This window comes from Pteropus alecto, unplaced genomic scaffold (assembly GCF_000325575.1).
Source record: "Pteropus alecto unplaced genomic scaffold, ASM32557v1 scaffold3, whole genome shotgun sequence".
NCBI lineage: Eukaryota > Metazoa > Chordata > Mammalia > Chiroptera > Pteropodidae > Pteropus > Pteropus alecto.
Window position 1 is genome coordinate 42,623,812 of NW_006442484.1, and position 21,320 is coordinate 42,645,131.

At 34.5% G+C, this 21,320-nt stretch overlaps 1 protein-coding gene across 1 annotated transcript in view; it reads right to left on the reverse strand.

The window, feature by feature from the left end:
• The window catches only part of SLC25A12 (solute carrier family 25 member 12), a 75,172-nt gene that overhangs the window by 7,226 nt on the left and 46,626 nt on the right, over positions 1-21,320 (reverse strand). The window contains exons 10-13 of the mRNA XM_006921188.2: positions 16,432-16,513; positions 14,990-15,148; positions 11,850-11,902; positions 11,534-11,614 (exon numbers count right to left, since the gene is read on the reverse strand). Of these exons, the coding sequence (XP_006921250.1) occupies positions 11,534-11,614; positions 11,850-11,902; positions 14,990-15,148; positions 16,432-16,513 (375 nt within the window). The remainder of the gene's footprint in view (positions 1-11,533; positions 11,615-11,849; positions 11,903-14,989; positions 15,149-16,431; positions 16,514-21,320) is intronic.

Sequence of the window (21,320 nt, forward strand, 5' to 3'; positions counted from 1 at the left end):
AGATGCTTGGGTCTTTTACGAGCCAGAGCTAAAATCCAGATCTACAATGGTTTCTTTCCTCTTCTTAGCAAGCGTTCGCTTAAGCTCAGCCACCTGCTTCTGCTTCCTTGGGTTGTAGAACAATTAACACAACTTTGCGTCACAGAGGTACCTTAAGTCTGAGGGGAAAGCCTCCTCTGGTTCAAATTCTAAAATGTATTATCTTGTGCAAAACTGAGACAGCTACACAGCTAACATCCCCACAAAAGGAGAGAATTTAGACAATTTCAGTATCATTTCAAGTCAAAACCAGAAAAGCTCTTTACAGCAGAGCTGGGGAATGGAACACCCAGTTACCGCCAGTGTGGCATGGGCAAACCAAAGCCGCACTCTCCAGTGGTGACTGACAGAAAGTTGAATTTAGATAATGAGAGTGTATTTGCATCTGAAATCCATTACCTAGTAAAGGGGAAAAAAAGAATGTTTACCAAACTCTTTTGGTTTCTGTAAGAAAGAAATAATGAGCGCACAAGTGTGTGTATATGAGGATATATAAAAATGAATACATTTTTTAAAACATACATACATATGTCCATTCGTGAAGTGAAAAAAATCTCATTTGCACATCATCCTCTCACCTGTATCTATTTATATTATATAATCGTGGCAATATCCATATAATCATAATTTAATATATAACTTCACTGTAATAGCATGTCACATGTGAAGCAGGAAACGTGTAATTCCACAGGTATAAGAAGACTACAAACAAACTCATGTGGAGAATCCAAAGCCACTTCGATACTCTACCTTCACCCACATTCTTGTTCATTTTTCTAAAATCCACAGCCCTCCCAGACCTCCTTCCAAGAGGCAGCAACAAGTCCCAGCCCATTCTCCTAACGGGCCTGGGGCTCTACACCCCCAACTACTTTCTGTTCCAACCCTGACCCTTCACTCGTATCAACATCCACAGCTGCCAACACTGACACAAGATTCCTTTCCTCTTCGTGGGAAGCTTATTGTCCTGGATTCCCCAGGGCCCTAATCCCTTTTTTGTCCACCAAGCTCAGGGAGGGGTGCAGCAATTTGCTGTCTCTCCCTGGGTTTCCCGCAACTCCCAGCTCACACAGTCCAGACGCCTGGCACACAGGTCCCGTGACGACTGACCCAATTTTACATGTTGATTTGCCTGTGTTTCTTTCTCTTTTAATCTGTTGCACTGCAGGCAGGAGGAAGCATTTCAATGTTTCAATCTAAGCAAACAATACTTTCAAAAGGATTGCTGGGTGAAAATTATGTTAAAATGATAATCCAAGTAATTGCTCCCGTGGCTAGTATTAAAGACCAAACCAATTGAAAAAGTTTGCTACTTCCTTGAAATCTCTTGTTTAAATAATGGTTGCAAAGACTATCTTTGGGAAAAAGCGCTTTATGTTCTAAACTAAAGCAGATTAAAAATAATAATAGAACCACAGATTTTGATTATAATCCCCAAAATTTGCCACCACCAATGTCGACCCCTGGGTGCCATGCGTTAAATGTGGACATTATGTTTAAATAAATATAAAGTTCTTTCGTTTTTTTTAACCATTAGTAAATTGTAATGTCCCACAGAGCAGGAGTACTCCTACCAGCATCTACCCCACCCCCTCCACTCACGGACCTTTTCAAAAATAATTCCCGGTTTATTGAGATTTGTATTCTTTTAACAACTCTTCAAATTTTTTTTCTGAGTGTACATGTAACAGGCTTTCTATTAAAATAGCACAATTAAGAGAAGGAAATGACTGTATTTTAAAAAACAAACCCATTAACGGTAGTAAGCTTTGAAGATCTGTTACCCAGAACACATATTAAGTCCCAACAATGCATTGCACATAACCTCAGAACTAAATTGATGTGCATTTATATATATATATATATACATATTATACACACACACATATACATATATATAAAATGTGACAAGCAAGCATGTAAACTATGAAACAGTGACACTATAGCAAGGCACATATCTATGAGTGTGTTTCATATCTATGTATTTTACTACATTTCAAGGAGGAAAACTAGCAATCGCATAGTCTATATATGCTTTCAAAGTAAATGCACATTTTTAAAACCTTATAGTAGACCTAGAAATGTGTAGGCAAATACTATCCGGAAATACTGAATAATTTTAGAAAAAAATAAAGATGGCTATTTGTCTTAAACTTTGGATATTTTATAACACTTAAAGGAAAACATACATGACCAACATGCATTACTATCCCTTTTTAAACTCTGAGGTTGACCACTATGTCATACATAGTAAACTGGGGATTGGGGAAGGGGCAATAAAATCTACAATTAATTCAGTCACTCTGCTAAGAAATCTAGCAACATAGAACAAGGATTACGATATTATGACATCCTTAACTGTTTCCTCTCTGAGAAACAAATACAAGAAAATATCATTTCTCCTCCATTTTAAGACTCTATTGATTATAAATGATTATTATTAATTTAACAACAGCTTTTCACCAGAAAAAAAAACGCTGTTTACAGTCAATATAATCATTGAATATACAGAATTTCAGAAGTGTGAAATTATGAAATAAAAATATAGTAACATTCAATGAAAAAAAAGGACTTTTGTTTTTATAAATGTGCTAATGTTTGCTATCTTTTTAAAGCAACAAAATTAAGCAAAAAATAAATAAATGCCCAATAAGAAAATAGTTAAGTAGAAATTATGTGCTCTTAATCAGGCAATAAGATTAGGTAATAAAATCATGCCAGTGACACAAATAGAACATAAAATACTAGGTACCCATTGATCACAAATGTCAAAATTTACCTAAGTTAACCCAAATCAGAATGGCTTAGAGATGAAAACATTGGTTGCTTCCTGAAAAAAAGAAATAAATAGCTGGGACAAAGAATTTTCAAAGCACACTCCATTGTACCTTTTTAATTCTGAATCAAATAAATGTATTAACTACTCAAAAACAAAGACTAACCAAAGGAAAACACTTCCAAAAAACATGAAACAGAACTGGTCTAATAGCTTCTCTTATAGACTAGGTTCTCTCTCACACATTCTTCCTCATGGTAAATTTGGTAATTTACATACTTTAAATACATTGTTAAAAACTAGTTAACACTAGTTAGTCATCTGTGGATCTAAACTTTAAAAAAAGCTAACCTACATACATATATATATATATGAGAACATCAAAAAACCTAACCGAATATAGCTAGTGATCTGAAATAATAGACACCAAAACATATAAAATTTCAATTACATCATGATGATAGACAGCTACACAGTCTTAAATGGATACTGCCTAATTTGACATCTTGCTGCTGCTTATACCATTCTATATAATACTTTTGTGAATTTTTTCACTCACCAAATCACCAAATTAGCTTTTAACCTTCTAATTGCTAAATTTCCCCCTTCAAAATTGCTGCTTATATTTTTTAGTAGAGACAAGCATTAATACTTAAACTGACTTAGATGTTTTTACTTTTTAGTATTAAGCTGTCATTTCTTTGTTTAGAACTGAATTACAAATGACACAATAGAGGGAACATATCTCATTTTAAATGAGGGTTACCTATATACAACAGAAAAGAATGTAAAAACTTCCATTTACTCTTATATCACACAATTTTTTTTAATGAGAATATAAACCAACTAAAGCTGACAGCAAACATTAGGAGGAAAAGAATGTAATATTGAGAGGTCACCATGCCCCTGATGTGGCTGAAGGCAAAGGGCTGCACAAAGGATTCGGCCTATCCGACCTCCGGCCCTCACAAGCCTACGCCAGAGGCAGGGTCCACAAAGAAGCTGGTGGCCCAGCCCTGCCTGTGCCAAGTCCCCTATTTACTTCTTTCTTTGATCTGTTTGTTGTCTCTTATAGTTTGCAACTATTTCCCTCCAACTACAAAATGTCCAATCTGAACAATTCATTACAAAGTCTTTCTACACAGAGACTGATGAAAATCTAACCTCAATGTAAGGCCACACCAGCTCCTTGAACAGATGTACAAAATATGTGCATTTAAAATAATCAGAAAACTAATAAAAGTCACAGAATCAGTTGTCACTAGGACTGATTCACGGGGAACAAGAACAGTGACTCTGTATCACATGCACCATCAACTAGACATTCTTAGACTTTTATAAAGCAATAGGAAATGCTATGGTTCTTTCTGAAATAATAGAGAGCAGTTTAAAAGGAATAAACTATAATTTGCTCATTGCTGAGTGATGATATATGCCAGGGTGTTAGGATATGAAGAGATAAAACTATAATATCCCTAACTAGGGTAAAGGAAGAGTCAAAATTCCTATGCACCTATCATGAGCCACTTTGACATACATATATATATGGACTTTTAACTTGTGTGCATATGTATGTGTGCCCATATAAGTATGCAAGCATATAGTTGGGTCCACAATAATTCCTAGGGATGAGAGCTGGAGAAACTATTTCCAAACAACCCTTCAGAGATGTGTGAGCTCAGCTTGCCGAGGATGACACAGCATAGGGAGCTGGCCAGCTACAGATCTTGGCTCCCAGGATTAGTAAAAGCTCCAACTAACAAGTGGGCCTCTTGCTGCATCTACTATGGGTATGTCTGTGTGTACACGTGCATGTATATATAGGCTGAAGGGAGAAAGCGTGAGAACCTGGAAGGATTCTCGATTTGGAAAGCTGTTGACCTATATTGTCATTACCTCTGTAACCTTGGACAGGTCTTAACCTTTCCATTTTCTAATATGATGATAGGGATCCCAACAACTGCCTTATCTACCTTACGGAGCTGTTGTGCACTAACTAATGTGAGAGCACCATGCAGACAGAAAGCAAGATATCAAGGGGAAGGACGTGTTCTTCAGGAGGTATGTTCACACAAGGCTAAGGAAACACCTGCAACACGATGGGATTATGTTAGCCCTTTGCTGAGCAATAAATACATTTTGAGTTCATACTTCTATCCATTCATAAGTATACAGTTTCTGAAAGAGGTACTGTGATCAGTTAGGCAAGTGCTCTAATTAGAATTAACAACATACAAACAAGTACTTATCAGAAAGATGTTTAGAAAATAGAGATAAGTCAGTCCATTTAGACTTTTAAACTTTCTGCTCTGTTGACTTGAAAAGACATTATATTTTTTCCCTCTTAACTTTGTGGATATGTCTAACCACCACAGACACCATTAAGCTATTTTAGAGTCAAGTCATACACTGGGAAAAATATTCATAACTGGCAAAAGACTGTCTCCATAATGTATAAAGAACTCATAAAAGTCAATAATAAAATATATGAATAACCTAATAAAAAATAGGCAGAAGATTTGAAGATATACTTCACAAAAAAAGATACATGAACAGCCAATAAACACATGAAAGGATGCTCATCTTTAGGATTCAGGGAAATGTAAATTAAAACCACAATAAGGTATCATTTCACACCAATTAGAATGACTAAAATAAAAAAAAAGACTAAGAATATGAAACATTGAAGAGGATGTGGAGTAATCAGAATACTTGTACACTGCTGATGAGACTATAAAATGGTCCATCCACGTCAAAGAACTGGCAGTTTCTTTTAAATTGAACATATATCTACCCTATTCCACTCTTAAATATTCACCCAGGAAAAATGAAAGCATATGCTGACAAAAAGATTTGTACAAGAATGTTTACGACAGCCTTATTTATAATAGAAAGAAAACTGGAAACAACCCAAATGTCCATCAACAGAAAAATGAATAAGCAAATTGGGGTCGACTCATACAAGTGAATAATGCTCAGTAAAATTAAAAACAAAAAACATAAAACAAACGAAAAAACAGTTATTGACACCCGCACAAAAACAAGGATGACTTTTGAAAACATATGATAAGCAAAAGAGGCCAACAATGAAGGAATGCATTATGTATGATTCCATTTATGTGAAATCCGAGAAGAAACAAAATTGGTGACAGAAATCAGAACAGTGGTTGCCTGGGGGAAGGGAAGAGTGATTAACTGGAAAAAGGCATGAATGAATTTTCTGCGGTGAAATGTTCTGTATCTTTTTGTGAGTGGTGATTTAATGGGTATATACAATTGTTAAAACCCATTGAGCTAACATCTAAGATCTGTTCTTTTTGGTATGTTAATTAGACCTAAATAAATTAACATATATATTCAGATACATGTTTAATCTTTATTGTATATACATGCATATAATAAAAAGGAAAGAAAGCCACTACAAAGTCGAATGGGCTTATCTATATTTTGATACATGGAGAAAGCTCTGGTTTGATTCCCCAAGAGAGCACTATAAAATAAAAAGAATTGGCCTTAAAATAAAAACATGTGGGCTCACATGAAACCTGCAGCATATATTAATTGTGTGATTTGGGGTGAGAGAGTTAGCCTTTCTGAGCTGCTGTTTCTCATCTACCTATTTCACAGGAGGTGACAACAGTGCATATTAAAGTACTTTGAAAAATTTAAGTTGACATTAAAGTATTATTCTTATCCACAACAGATATTGTAATTAACACTCAATTATATTTATGTCTGATATGGACATGTAATATGTGTATACATATATGTTATTTATACATATATAAAGAAAGACTTTCTAATAGAAAAATAAAAACATAAAGCCCAACAATGGCTTACCTATGAGAATTGGAAAAAATTTAAAACCTATTATTACATATATACTAAACATATAGCATCCATAACAGATACTTACTGAATAACCACACACACACACACACACACACACACACTCTTATCCTATCCCCACCTAAAGAGGCTCAAGCAATTATTAAACATAAAGTGCAATTTATAGACCTTACGACAAAAACAACTTATGTTAGCACATCTGAATTATGATAAGTTCTGAACTAGTAGGTCTTTCTTGGGAAGGTTTTGATATAGATATAAAACAAGAGTTTGGTGAATGTTCACAATGAAAATTTAAAATTTGAAAATGCACACTGTTTATATCTCTGTTCCTAAAGGTTACATTCTATTTCTAAGGTGAGAAGTTCTGCTGTGATTCCCTGTGATTTCTCTTAGAAAGTGAGAGCTTCTTGCATTTCCAATCAGAAAGTCAGAGTCAACAAAACTTTCATCTGGATTAAAAAAGAATGTGTGTGTGTGTGTGTGTGTGTACACATATACACATGCACATAAACATGTATAGAAAAACATTAGAAGAAAATATACCAAAATGGTGACAATGAAAAATAAAACTGTCATTTGATAATACCTCTGGTCAAGGCAGAAGACCTTAAAAAATTAGGGTTAAAAAATTGTATGAAAGATCAGAGAACTAAATGTAAGAGCTATAACTGTAACTCTTGGAAGAAAAAAGAGGTATAAATTGTCATGATTTTAGATTAGGCTATAATTTCTTAGATATAACACCAAAAACTCAAATAACAAAAGAAAATATAAATAAATTGGATTTCATTAAAATCAAAGTCCAATTATTCAAAGGATACAGGCAAGAAAGTGAAAAATATTTGAAAATCACATATATGACATGGGACTTTAAATATATAAAGAACTTCTATAACTCAATAATAAAAGACAAACCACCTAATTTAGAAAATAGGCATAGATTCTGAATAGATTTCTCCAAAGCAGATATACAAATGCCATATTCATGAAAAGATGCTCAACACTGTCAGTCATTATACCACAATAAGATACCACTTCACACCCACTAGGATGACTATAATGAAAAAGGCAGACAATAACAAGTATTGGCAAAGATGTGGAGAAACCAGAACGCTCATACATTGCTAATAAGAATGTAAAATGGTGCATCCACTTTGGAAAACAGTCTGGCAGTTCCTCAAAATACTAATTAGAGTTACCTTATGATCCACCAAGTCATAATACCCAAAAAGTGGAAACAACCCAAATGTTCAACAACTGATGAACATATAAAAAAAAATATGGTTTAACTATATAATGGAATGTTATTCAGCAATAAAAAGGCCTTAAGTACCAATACATAATAAAACATGGGTGAAACTTGAAAACATTATGCTAAGTGAAAGAAGCCAGACACAAAAAGCTACACGTTGTATGCCTGCATTTATATGAAGTGTCCAGAACTGGCGAGTCTATAGACATGGAAAGTAGTGATTGTCTAAAGCTTGGCCAGGAGGAAGGCAGAGAAGATTGGAGGACAAATAGATAAAGGGTACCAGGTTTCTTTTGGGGGCAATACAAATCTTCTAAAGTTGATTGTGGTGACAGTTGTATAATTGAATATATTAGAAACTGCTGAATTGTACACTTTAAATGAGGGAATTGTAGGGTATGTAAATTATACTTCAATAAAGTTGGTATTTTAAAAAGTTTCCTGAAACATAGCGGGAATTCAATGAATAAGAGAATAAATAAAAGAATGATGAATAGAAACACATACCAAATATGAAAGAATACAGATTTAGAGACAGAAGCAGTTTAAATCTCAATATTTTCACTTAATAAGTGCTGGATTCCACTGAGCTTTAAGTTTCTTCAACTCTAGCTGGGGATAATAATGAGATAATGCTTATGAAGAGTTTAGTCCAGTATAAAATGCTCAGGTAATGGTAGCTATTATGATGAATTATAATCATAAACATATATTTTCTTTGGTGATATACAGAAATGAGAAAATCACGATAAAGAATTCTACTGTCAAATTACCACAGTGGAGTACGATTAGATTTAAGATTAACTTTTATAAACTGGTAGGAATGATGAGGAACTACCCTTTTTCTGAGATATAAATGCATAGGAAGAAGCCCTAAACCCTGCATAGGAAGAAACTCTAAATCCTTCTCAGCCTTGACAGCTTGTTGAATGAGAAGAAATAAATGAAAGAATGAATGAATGGAAACATACCAAATATGAATGAGTATGGATTTAGAGACAGAAGTGGTTTGAATCTCAACTCTGCAATTTACTAAGTGGTGGATCTCACTGAGATTTTATTTTTTTCAACCCTAGTTGGAAATAACAATGAGACAATGTCTATAAAATGTTCAGCCCACTAGGAAAAATCCCTACTGTTCATTAGCAATCTAGCAGATTAGAGCTACATTAAAAGCGAAAATCGGTGTCAATGATAGAAATATTTTAGTTGAGTGGTAGATTCATGGATGCTCATTATTACTTTATATCTATGTAGTGTGTACTCTTTTACATGTATCAAATATCACATATATTAAAAAACAGATCATAAGACAAACATCAAAAAACACATAATGCCTAAGGACTGGATATTGTTATTTTTGGTCACATCATGATCTAGTCAAAGCGTACCATTTTTTCCTAAAGGGCAGCATAGTCATTTTCATAGCAGAATTTCCCTTCTACATATAGGGAACTCAAGGCCCAGTTACTAGCTGGTCCTTCTGCTGGAGAAAAAAAAAACAATAAAGCTCGCACCGATGCTCAGTTTGAGCCATTTCTTTTAAATTAAACACTAAGTTATATTGGGTACCTCTTTAAAATTGAGTGGTTTTTGGAGGAGCGCAGCACTCTTTTCACCTGGTGGCACTGACAGCATTTAAACACCCACAGGGACACTATAAGTTATAACATCACCACTACCTGGGATGATCAGGCTCACAGGCAGCCACTCTTCCCAGTGTTTATCTGGTGGCTGCATACCAGGTTTCATTCAGTAAAGGGAATACTCCTATATTCCACAGTGCCTGATAATCTATAAAGAAGCTCATCCTTTTCTTTTAAGCCTTTATTTTCTGTTGAAATACATAGACTTTTGGGAGAAGTAGCAGATTATGCTTTAACAATCATTTACATTGTAGTGTGATTGAATTCATCAGTAGAAACTCAATAATTGCACATTTTCTTTCCCCCTTGAATGAAGAGACTTAGAGGGAAAAGAAAAAGAGAAAACATTTGAGGTGAAGACAACTTAATCATTCTGCCTAGAGCCCAACCTGACTATCTTCCATGCTACCAATTTCTGGCTAGACAATCCAGCAAAGCTTCCGGAAATTAGTCATAATTAACGAAGAGATTTAGAGTGTCAGCACAACCCTCAAGGTACTTCAATAAAAATTCCCTAAATTCAAACCTAGAAACGACATCCACGGCTAGGACCAATAAATGAACCAAATATCTGATTACGGTTTAACCACTTTGGTCACACGTCAGAAATGGGAACAGGTCAGTTTCATGAGCAAAAACCTCTAGATGTCACAAATAGAAACAGAAATAATTAGCTGCATGGACTAGAAAGAGCATGATTCAAGAGAGTCCCAGCAAATGTACACCTGTGTTGTGGCAAAACTGAGTTAGGAAACTTCTTAACCAAACTAAAACTAAAACCATTGAGAAAAAGAATATTTATGATTTGCAAAGTTTCTCTCATTAGAAGAGAAACAATTATAGCATTTAATGAGGGTAAAGGAAAAAGAGAAACTACATTTTTGCTAATCTGCCTAAGTGAAAGTCTTATTCTATGTTCATCATTTGTGCTTCACGAAAGAAAGAAAAGTCAGCCAAAGAAGTGAATTTTATTCCTGAGAATGCACTTAGGTATGCATGCAGGCATACAAGCAAACACACCTATACACACCTACACACACACACACACACACACACACACACACACCAAGCCACCTCTTCCACAAGAACTTTGGTTGTAGAAAGGTGAGGACCCAGGTATGTGCCAGGCTGACAAATCTCATCAAGGAGAATCCAGAGCAGTCTCCCTCTCTGACCCTCAGGGCATCTCCGAATTAAAAGCTGCAAAGGTCAGGACCTCATCACCTCAGGTTCCACAAGCAACTGAGGAGAGTTTAGCCAATACTGTCAGCCAATTCAACTGGAAGTTATTAAGGGTTTCGGGGACAGAATGGACTAAACAAGTCTTAAACAAATCACATATTACTGAACATGAAATGAACAACACAAATTGAGTTGAGCTGCAAACTTAGATTTGAGAATTGGTCTAAATCCGATGTCATGCTCACACTTTAAAGATAGAAACTTTTGTGCTCTAAGTAAATATAATCTGAATCTCTGCGTTCAGAGTTGTCAATAGCCTCAATATAGTTATGGTTGTTTGCTATATCCTCTGGTTCCTAAAAAGGGAACATTATAATTATACCACGCAACAGATTACTCAGTCCTACATCTAAAATATAATGGCCCAATTAATCAGTCATCTTACACTTATAAGTTCTAATCAATATCAATGTATGGTAACTCTATCCATTACTCTATTTTTTGTGATATTTAAGAAGAATCAGAATTAGAACTTTAAAAAGTGTGGAAGGTAATGCTTCAGGAGCTTCTTAGAGACCAAGCTGACAAAAATACTACTTCTTTTCTGCACTTAAAACCAGTTTAGATTATGCAATGAAATTTAATAGTCATTCCATATGATCACTGAGAAAATCTGCTTAGAAATCTCTTGAGTTCAGATGAAATTTCACTCAGATATTTTATCTAATGTGCAAGAAAGTTAAAGAAAAATATCTGCCACAAGAAATGCCCAGTATTAATACGTACACAACCTCCAGCAAGGATTTCTGCAAAAAGTGGAATGGAGCCATCTCTTCCAGTAAATTTGTCCCGAACAAAATCATTAACCTAATCAGAAAGACAACATCAGTTAACCAGAATTTCCTCTCCTAACTAGCATATTATTGATTTTCCAAATCAGCAAAATATTTGTCTCATGATAAAATTAAAAATTATCAAACATCTATATATAAATTTAAAATGTTACAAATGCCTTGATAGCATGTCAGTCTCAACAGCATCAGTTTTAATTTAGGCTTAACAATAATCTAAACAAATGGTATAAGTTTAATGAGAAACTTACAGTCAGTTTAATGGCCTTTTCTGGAGCAACCCCTATAAGCTGTGGTATCAGACCTAAGTAAATGGAGAGAATTATTAGCAATATGGGTTACCAGACATGAATATGCAAGCTCAACAAGAAATGGTTTCCCCATATCATTTAACCATAAAACACTTTAGGGTTTTTATTAAAATGGGAAAAAGGGATTGTTCGAAAACTCCATATATGTATGTAATCATTATTTACATCAGATATAATGTTATGTTTTCTTGAGGCTTTAAATCCTTTTCTTAAGCATGCTTCCTTTAAGGCCTAGTTATCTAACACCTTCCAAAAAGTATATGAGGAAGGAATGGAGCCCATGATCTTCTCTACTCCTGTAACGCTGCAAATAACAAAGTAACCAAATTCCCTCCTTGTACAACTGACAACATACAAAAATACACAAACACTTGAGAGAAGCCAATGTTGTATGCTTGGAAAAGCTCTGCAAAGTGTGCTGTTAAGTAGACCCAGATTTTGCCACAAATGATGCTACCTAGGGAGCAGCATACAGTGGCTCGGTCATTGCAGAATACCAACTCCTATAAATTTTCTTTAGAGAAGCCCAGAATTCAGTATTCATTTATTTAAAAGGAAGCCAAAACTGCAAAGAAAAATGAGATTTTAAGTATCATCTAATGGATAACTTCTACAAGCAGAAACATATGCCTATTGTTCTTGTTTACTAATATATGTCAAACTTAAGACAGTTCAAAAGAATCCTCTTAAAACAAAAGAAATCATTATTGTTAGAAAATTAAATTTCCCATGCTGGCTACAAACTGGAAAAGAAAAAATATATAAACAATTCAACATCTGTAGATATTCATAGGGCTCAGCTTTCTAAAGCATACGATTATCCGAATTGTTAGCATACATTTTTCGCATACATTTTTTAAAGATGCTAACAATAAACATTTTATATCCTTTAAATCACCCAGCCAAGGGGTAGTTATGTATGTGTTTGCATGCTCACTGCTGTTCCTAAGCCTACTTTGAGGACACTGCTGAGTGATTTTCTGTGAGTTGAGAGCCAGCAAGTAATCGTACATACAGGCTACTGTCAGTCAAACTGAATTATCAATGACAAACACAAATGTGCACACACCTTTAATGGGTAGCAGACTGATGTAAAGGAAGAAATCAGCAGATGGCAGTCTTAACTTTCTAACCCTCTTGATTATCAGGCCCTATTACTTTTAGTCTAACTCCCATACAACCATGTCAGCATGTGTATTTGTTTTACAACTTGCCTCAATGAGGCTCATGGAATTTTAATAAAGTACTGATTTATGTCATTCTATCATTGTTGCCTACAAAGAAATTTAGGCTAATCTATCAACAATTTCATCAATCATCTGACAGAATAATGGACCAGTTCTAAGCAATATATGACAATCTCAATAATCATAGTGTTCACGTACAGGATTTTTACAATCTTCTCCCTAATACAACAGTCTCTCATTTAAAGGACTGATTTTATCAGCTCACATCCCAGATAAAGCTAACAACCTTCTGCCTCCCTGCCCCACAACTTGCTATATCTGACTTATTTAATTAACATGACATCACTCGCAAATGAGTAAGCAGCCATCCATTGAGAGGCTAAACTGTGCAGCAGTATGTATCTAGTTCCTTCAATAGAGGATATTCTCTTTATAAGTATACCAAGGAGGAAGAAAGGTCATAGTTCAACAACAACAACAAAAAAAGTCAAAGGAAAAAAAACAACTTTTAGTGCCACCACTCAACCCTCAAATTCCCTATTATATAAAATCTAGTATGCAGGATTTAATATAGTTTGAAGCAAGCATTCTCACGCAGAGTTCTGGATTCCTGACAATGCGCACCTCTTCCATGGAGTACTTGCTGTACAGCTAGAGTTTAGACAGCCTAGAGTTTTGAATATTTGAGCAAAATTAATTGCATTCATGCTCAGGAGAAAAGTATTTGAGCCTAATTTGACTTTTGGAACCACTCTCTTCTCTTATTCTATATCTAATGCCAAAAACAAACATCCTCATGAACCTTTCCTTCGAATCTAAGTGTATCAGAGCTACATTTTTCATGGAATGTCTGTATATGATGCTAACCAGAGGTGTGTTTTTTTCTCCTATCCATGAGCATAAAGCTTTGTTCAGGCCCAGCCTCTCTTTCCAAGGAAGAGGTTCTAAGCCGAATAGTTCAAGAGAGCTCAGAATGAGCTAGGGATTAATGAGACTCTGTGTGCAAACAAACAAGTACAGTAAATTACATAAATGCCCTAGACTTAAGCATGTAGAGAGTATTTTCAAAGAATTCCAAGTGGCGCCCAAAGGGATTAAAAAATTAATCTTCCTCCCAAAGGAAACCCTAAATTCTAATGTGAAAACATGTACATGAAAGTCATTCCCTCTCCAAAGAGAACAAGTTCCTACAAAGCCAATGGGGGTGGGGAGAAATCTGCATGGGGCTGCTGCTTCTGAGGCCGACAGCACTGTGCTCAGCCTCGGGTTGGCGGTAACATTTCCTGCGAAAGAAAATCGCTCTGCTTTCACTCAGTGCCTCTGAACTCAGGTAAAGAAGGAACAAGAACGAGACTTTGAGCCAAAAGGTTTTCTTTCCTTTTTGGTTAAATTTCACATGACTCACTGGGAAAGATTCATGAATGGTCTCCCTTGGAAGGGACAAGACATTTAATATTTCTCAGTTGAAGCAAGTGGACAGAGGGTAAACTCACCTTCAAGTGGCAGCCTGGCTTCTATTTCACAGAGAAAAAGTGTATTTCTCCTCTCTAATTCTTTGGGAAAAGAAGCTATTTCTCAGCTCTCATCATTGTCTTCCACCTGCAGACATGTGCCTTAGTTTGTAAGAATACGGTGACCACAGACTCATGTTAGGACAAAGGTAGGATTTAGATTCCAAGAAATATAAATAGCAGGAAGAAGAAATGTTGCAAACTAAAATTGCTAATTACCAAGTGAGAATATAAAGAGGGAAACAAGCAATGAGAAAGTAAAAGAGAAACAGCCCTAGTCTGACTCGGCAGGCTACACATTGATTTTCATAGTGAAAGAGTTAAAATCTGCTGCTCGTGAGATAAAATCTCTAACTTCAGCAACTGAGATTTGCTTACTCACCTCGGTAGAGTCCAAAGAAGCCCTCATAACGCAAGACTTTCTTAAAACAGTCAAAGCTGTTTTTGTACATCAGCTCCCCCACAACAGAGCCAGTACCACGCTGGTTTTGCATGCGCGTCTTCACCAGATCTATAGGATATACTGCAGTGGCTCCCACAGCTACAAATAAAACAATTTTTAGACTTAAAAGAAAACACAATTAAATGGAGAATCTGTAAGGACAACAAATCTCATCTCAAAGGACTAGAGAATAAAACAGTATCTTTCCTCACAAAAAAGACCTTACGTTATTTTTCCTTCTCCCATACACAGCTGAAGGATGACAGGCTAGCAGCCACTGGGATCCATGAATAAAGCTGCTTCAAAGAACGACTATAGTGGATTTTCAAGTCATCACCAATATTAGATAATCAACGCTCAATTTTCTATAACATTAAACTATTATACATATTTCCTCATATTTTCCATTAAATGCCTAAATATACCAGTAATCCCTTAAAATGACCCCCCCCACACACACACAGAGCTATAATTTAAAATTTTAATTTACCAAAACATTTTGGTAAATGAATCTTAGTTACAACCATAATATTAGAACTAAATCTCAATAAGACCTTATCTCTATGAACAGAATTTGGTTTTCAAAAACAAACCAAAAAAAAACAAAAAACAAACAAAAAAAGGCCAGGCTTTAAATTTCTCAGGGACTGAAAATCTATAACATGAACTAGAGTATTAATGTCAACTGTTGAAAACCAAAAAATGCTTTGCAGCGTCTAAAATTGAGACTGAAAAAAAATAATAGTTTCATCAGTTCAGGCTTGTTTTAAAAATCGTTAAGTATTTTAATCACACCTGCTAGGTTCTTCTCAACAAAGCAATTTCAGATTCTACACTTTTTCTATGGAGAGATTTAAGCAAAAAAAGCCTTGAATTTTGCCCAGGAGCCGGGAAGGGAGGTTCATTTTAACAAACTACAAATCTAGGTATTCTTCAACCAGTAAAAAGGGAGAAGGAAAAAATGCAAGCAGAAAAGCAAAGGTGAATCATTTTGAGAGGCAGTTTTATTTAATAAGGTTCTAGAATTTGTACTCCAAATCTTGATTCTCTACCTGCCCTCACCCTCAACACCATAAACACAGTCTTATTCTCCATTTCTTTGTATTAGCTCTAACCGGTATAATTAAGGTGACTGCAGCACTGTATCCAAGACTTTCATATTGACAGAGATTTTGCCCTAAAGACAGACTGGAGCCAGAGGCGCTATCGCCATGCTATGACAAGTCCTCTGATTATGGGTAAAAAAATAAAAAATGCTTCAGAAAGCCCCATGACCACGACCCATGGAAACAATGAACTGCACCTTTGTTGATCTGTCCTTGTCTAGTGAGATAATATGACGTGAACACAAGCTTGAAACAGCACATGGACATCTCACTCACCTCCAGCAACTGAGCCCAGAGTGAATCTGTAAGCAGACTCGGCAATCTGGAGCCACACAGGCCTGCCTAAACCGTGAGATTGCTGCAGGATAGAAACATGTAAAAATTTTTGGAAAAGCATACAGCAAATGAAAAAGCTACAATGGCTATTTTAATTTTTTTAAATGGATATCTCTATTATTGACATTGAAAATTTTGACACAGTCAGCCAAATGGACACAGTAATATTTTTCCTTTTTTTTTTACAAGCTTATTACTGCCTCATTTATCTGCTGCTATTGTGGAATACACTATCATGTTACAGAAGTGAATTAACATTTCAGGTATAAAATCTTTCCCTCTTCTTTAACCAACTTAAAATTTAAAAATCTTTGTAAAATATACAAAAACTATTTTGATTTCTAGATCAGAGAATATTGATCATAATCTACCATTTCTAATAACTGAAGGTCATCATATTGATATCTCCATCAGCTCTTGCATCAAATCTAATGCAGCTGATTGTGCTATCCTCCCACGCCTGACAGCCATTACTTTTTTTTAAAGTATATAAGTATAGTTGGTATACAATCTTATATTAGTTATATTAGTTTCAGGTGTACAGTATAGTGATTCAACATTTTTATACCTTAAAATGTGATCTCTCCACTAATTCTAGTAATCATTTGTCACCATGTAAACTTACCACAGTCCCCTTTTCAGCCATCCCCACACCCTACTCCCTTCTGGTAAGCATCTCTTAGGTCTGTTTCTATGAGTCTATTTTTGTTTTGTTTTGTTTGTTTTATTTTGTTTTTAGATTCCACAATAAGTGAAACCATATGGTATTTGTCTTTCTCTTTAAGACTTATTTTACGTAGCATAATACTTTCTAGATCCACCCATGTTTCCCCAAATGGTAAGATTTCATTCTTTATTGCTGTATAATATTCTACTATATATACACACATCTTTTTTTTTTTTAATTTTATTATTAGTTTCAAGTATACAGCACATTGGTTAGATATTTAGTTTATAAAAGATCCTCCTGATTGCTCTTTCTCTCCTCTGGCTCTACACCTCACCATTACATTAATGCTAACTACATTCCCCATGCCGTGCTCCCCATCCCTGTGACCATCTATAGACTACTCATTTGTACTTTTTTAACCCTTTACTCCTTTCTCCCAGCCCCCCAACCCCTTCCCTCTGGCCATCACCAGATTGTCCTCTGTATTTGTGGGTCTGTTTTCGATTAGTTCTTTTTGTTCCTTAGATTCTGCATGTAAGTGAAACCATGTGGTATTTATCTTTCTGTCTTTCACTCAGCATAACAACCTCTAGGTCCATCCATGTCACTGCAAATGGTAGGATTTAATTTTTTTAATGTCTGAGTAATATTCCATCGTATATATGAAGCATAATTTCTTTATCCAATTGTCTGTTGATGGCCATTTAGGTCGCTTCCATATCTTGGCTATTGTAAATAGTGCTGCCATGAACATAGAGGTGCTTAGAGCTTTATGAATTATTGTTTTGGTTTTCTTTGGATAAATACCCAGAAGTGCACTTGCTGGGTCAAAAAGTATATCCATTTTTAATTTTTGGAGAAACCTTCAGACTGTTTTCCATAGAGGCTACACCAGTGTGCAGTCCTACCAACAGTGCAAAGTGTTCCCTTTTCTCCACATCCTCACCAACACATGTTGTTTATTGACTTGATAATAGTCATTGTGGCTGGTGTGAGGTGGTGTCTCATTGTTGTTTTGATTTGAATTTCCCTGATAATTAGTGATGTGGAGCATCTTTTCATATGTCTGTTGGCCATCTGTCTTCTTTGGAAAAATGTCTTTTCATGTCCTCTGTCCATTTTTTGGTTGGATTGTTTAATTTTTTTTTTGTTACTGAGCAGCTATTATTTCTTTTACCAACAGCTATGTAGTTTGATTTTGCTACCTCTCATCTATTAGGGCTGGAGAAATCACATAACTAGGATTGTTAGAATTATATGTAAAGCAAGGTCAAGTCATTTCTTTTGGACTAAAGTGAAAAACTTTAATAACTACTCTTTCAAGGGCTCAGAGTCTTATTTCTGGCCCTGCAGCTCAACCATTGAGGTTATGGCTAGGTACGTGCAGTATTTCTGACCCATGCTATTGGATATTTGCTCTCCTAGCCATTCCCCAACTCTATCTATACAAAGAAAACACCTGAAGGGCTTTAAAAAATAAATCACTGGGGTCTGGGGCATATATATTTTTTAAAAGCTTCAAATCATTTTGCTATGTCGCTAGGTTGAGAACCACTGTTTTAACCACATTTATGATTCTAACATAAAATCTACTATGATGCTGAAGCAACAGGGAAAATCCTTGTGATTCAGAATGTTATTTCATAAGTATTCTACAGCATAAAGAATCTAAAATAATTTGTTTATATTAGTGTGTCAGTCTTGTTCTTTAAATTTTTCATTAAGAAAATAGTTAAATGAACAATCTGAAGTGAAGGAAAAAAATATTGCTTTATCATATTGAAAATATTAACTTGAAATGACCTTTTAAAAAACAGCATAATAGAAAATTTACATACTTTCATTAGAATAATTTAATAGAAAGGGAATCCATGCCTAAAATCTAAAATAAAGAAAGCTAATCTACTCTGATTTGTTTTCCTCTGTATAATCTCTTCATAGCTCAATTAACCAAGCTATATATGGCAAAGCCAGATATTTACAAACAATTTGAAAAGCAGCCTACAAAAAATTTTTATTTACCTTCTTGTATTCTAAATTTTGTACCACAATAAGCATCATTTCTGTTTTAACCATAGCATCTGATATCTAAATATTTAACGTCTGATTGTGATCTCTGTAGGCAGAGATCTTTTTAAAAACTCATTATGCTTGCCATCGTATTATGCTTCAATAAATTCTATAGTGAAAAAGAAAATAAATAATGTTTGATAAAAAGTCAAAATAAAACCATTAGAAAATCTAAGAATTCGTAAAACACCATTACTTCAAATAATGTCACTACATATTTTATAAATCTCAACTATACCAATATACCAACTTTACTATAACCCAATTAAGTGAAAGCATACATCTATTGTATCCAAAACCAAATATAATACATGGAAGAAACCATCATTAAAAAGGTAGAAAATTACACATAGTAGGACATAATTATGATCTTATAGGAAATACATTTTTTCCTATCAAGTTAGCCCAAGCAACCATATAGTCATCCACTATGTTTGATTTATATGCTATAACAAGCGTGAGCAATTAATTTTTATGTGAAACCTAATATGGAAGACAGTAGAATATTTAATAAAACCTTGAATACAAGCTTAATTTTGTTTCATTCACAGAATAGCAAACAATGTGCCATCCAAAAAGATAATTACTTTTTGTTCTAGTTATTACTATAATAATAATACTAATTTTAGACTGTTTAGAGATTTGCTATATCCCAAAGGGTAAAAGTATATTACCAAGCACTCAGGACCTATGCCCAAATACAGCCCACAGGGGTCTGGTGTTTTTCAATTTTCTATAAATAAAATCCCTTGTGAGACCATGCTGACACTCAGAAATTTCTATGCATAGTGAGACCATATGTACTATTTTGTCAGTCAGTTCACTGTACATACAAAGGCAAGATAGCCATACTGTGGAAGGGACAGGTGACTTGCCAAAGGTCTCACTGTGAGATGGGGAATAAGCAGAGCATTGGTCCTGGTCACCCCACTGCACTCTCCATCATTCTTTAAGTCAACAGTCTCCAAAAACTGCTCGTGATCGAATGCTCCTGCCAGGCAAAGATTTAAGTAGATAAACCCAATATATGACTTCATTTATAAATTATATGCATGTTCCACTGTACTAATTACATAATATATAATTATATGTTTATACATAATTATACATCTATTTATGTAATTATATATTTATATAATATTTATAAATTTAAGTAATACATATAAAATTACATATTACATATTTCAAATATATACAAAAGCATAAGTTATAAAAGAATGGGATGAAATAATTTTTTATATTTTATTTTTCATTTATTAATTCAAAACCTTTTGGTATCACTTTAAAGTATTATATTGACTAAATACACTTCAGTTAGTTTTTAAATGTTGACAACACTAGTGAGGCTAACTGGTTAATGCTAATATTCTGTTTCAAAGACAAAGATGAAAACAAACACAATCTGTATCTTCAAGGTAAACATGATGTTTAACATCACATATTTTGAAATTTCAGATATAATATTTTGACTTAGATTTAAAAATATTTTAAAATCAATGTGGCTGTTACGCTACCTATTAAACACATAACATATAGGTTTTTAACCTCTGAAAACATGCAAATAAAACTTTTTTCCAAAATTAGAATTTCTCAATCTCAAAACTAGGTAAAAACAAACCTCATTTCATTATAAATTATTTTCCATCATGTCTCCTTTCAAAAGAATATGTTGAATTAAAGCTCACAGAATAAAAGGGTTATGATCTCAAACAAGAGTCAAGTAACCACTAATTCCCTTATTTATGCAAAAGGTTTCTCCTGTGTTCAACCACACATTTTCTTTATACTCTCCTCCTTTAAAGAATGTTTATAAGCCCTACAAAATCCAATGAAAACTGAAGGATTATAGTGTGCTTTAATTCTTAGCTAAAAACATCTCTAACTATAAATACTCAAAAGCCTTTTGAAAGAAATGTTGCCTCTGCCCTTATTAAATCGCATTTATTTCAAAAAAAAAAGAAAAATACAACATACGGTTACTAAGGATTTTTCTTTTTTTAAGCTCAGCTATCACTATAACTTACAGTTCACTTGTATTCAAGTATGTAGATTAATGTAATTAATGCTATGGATTTCACTTCATGAATAT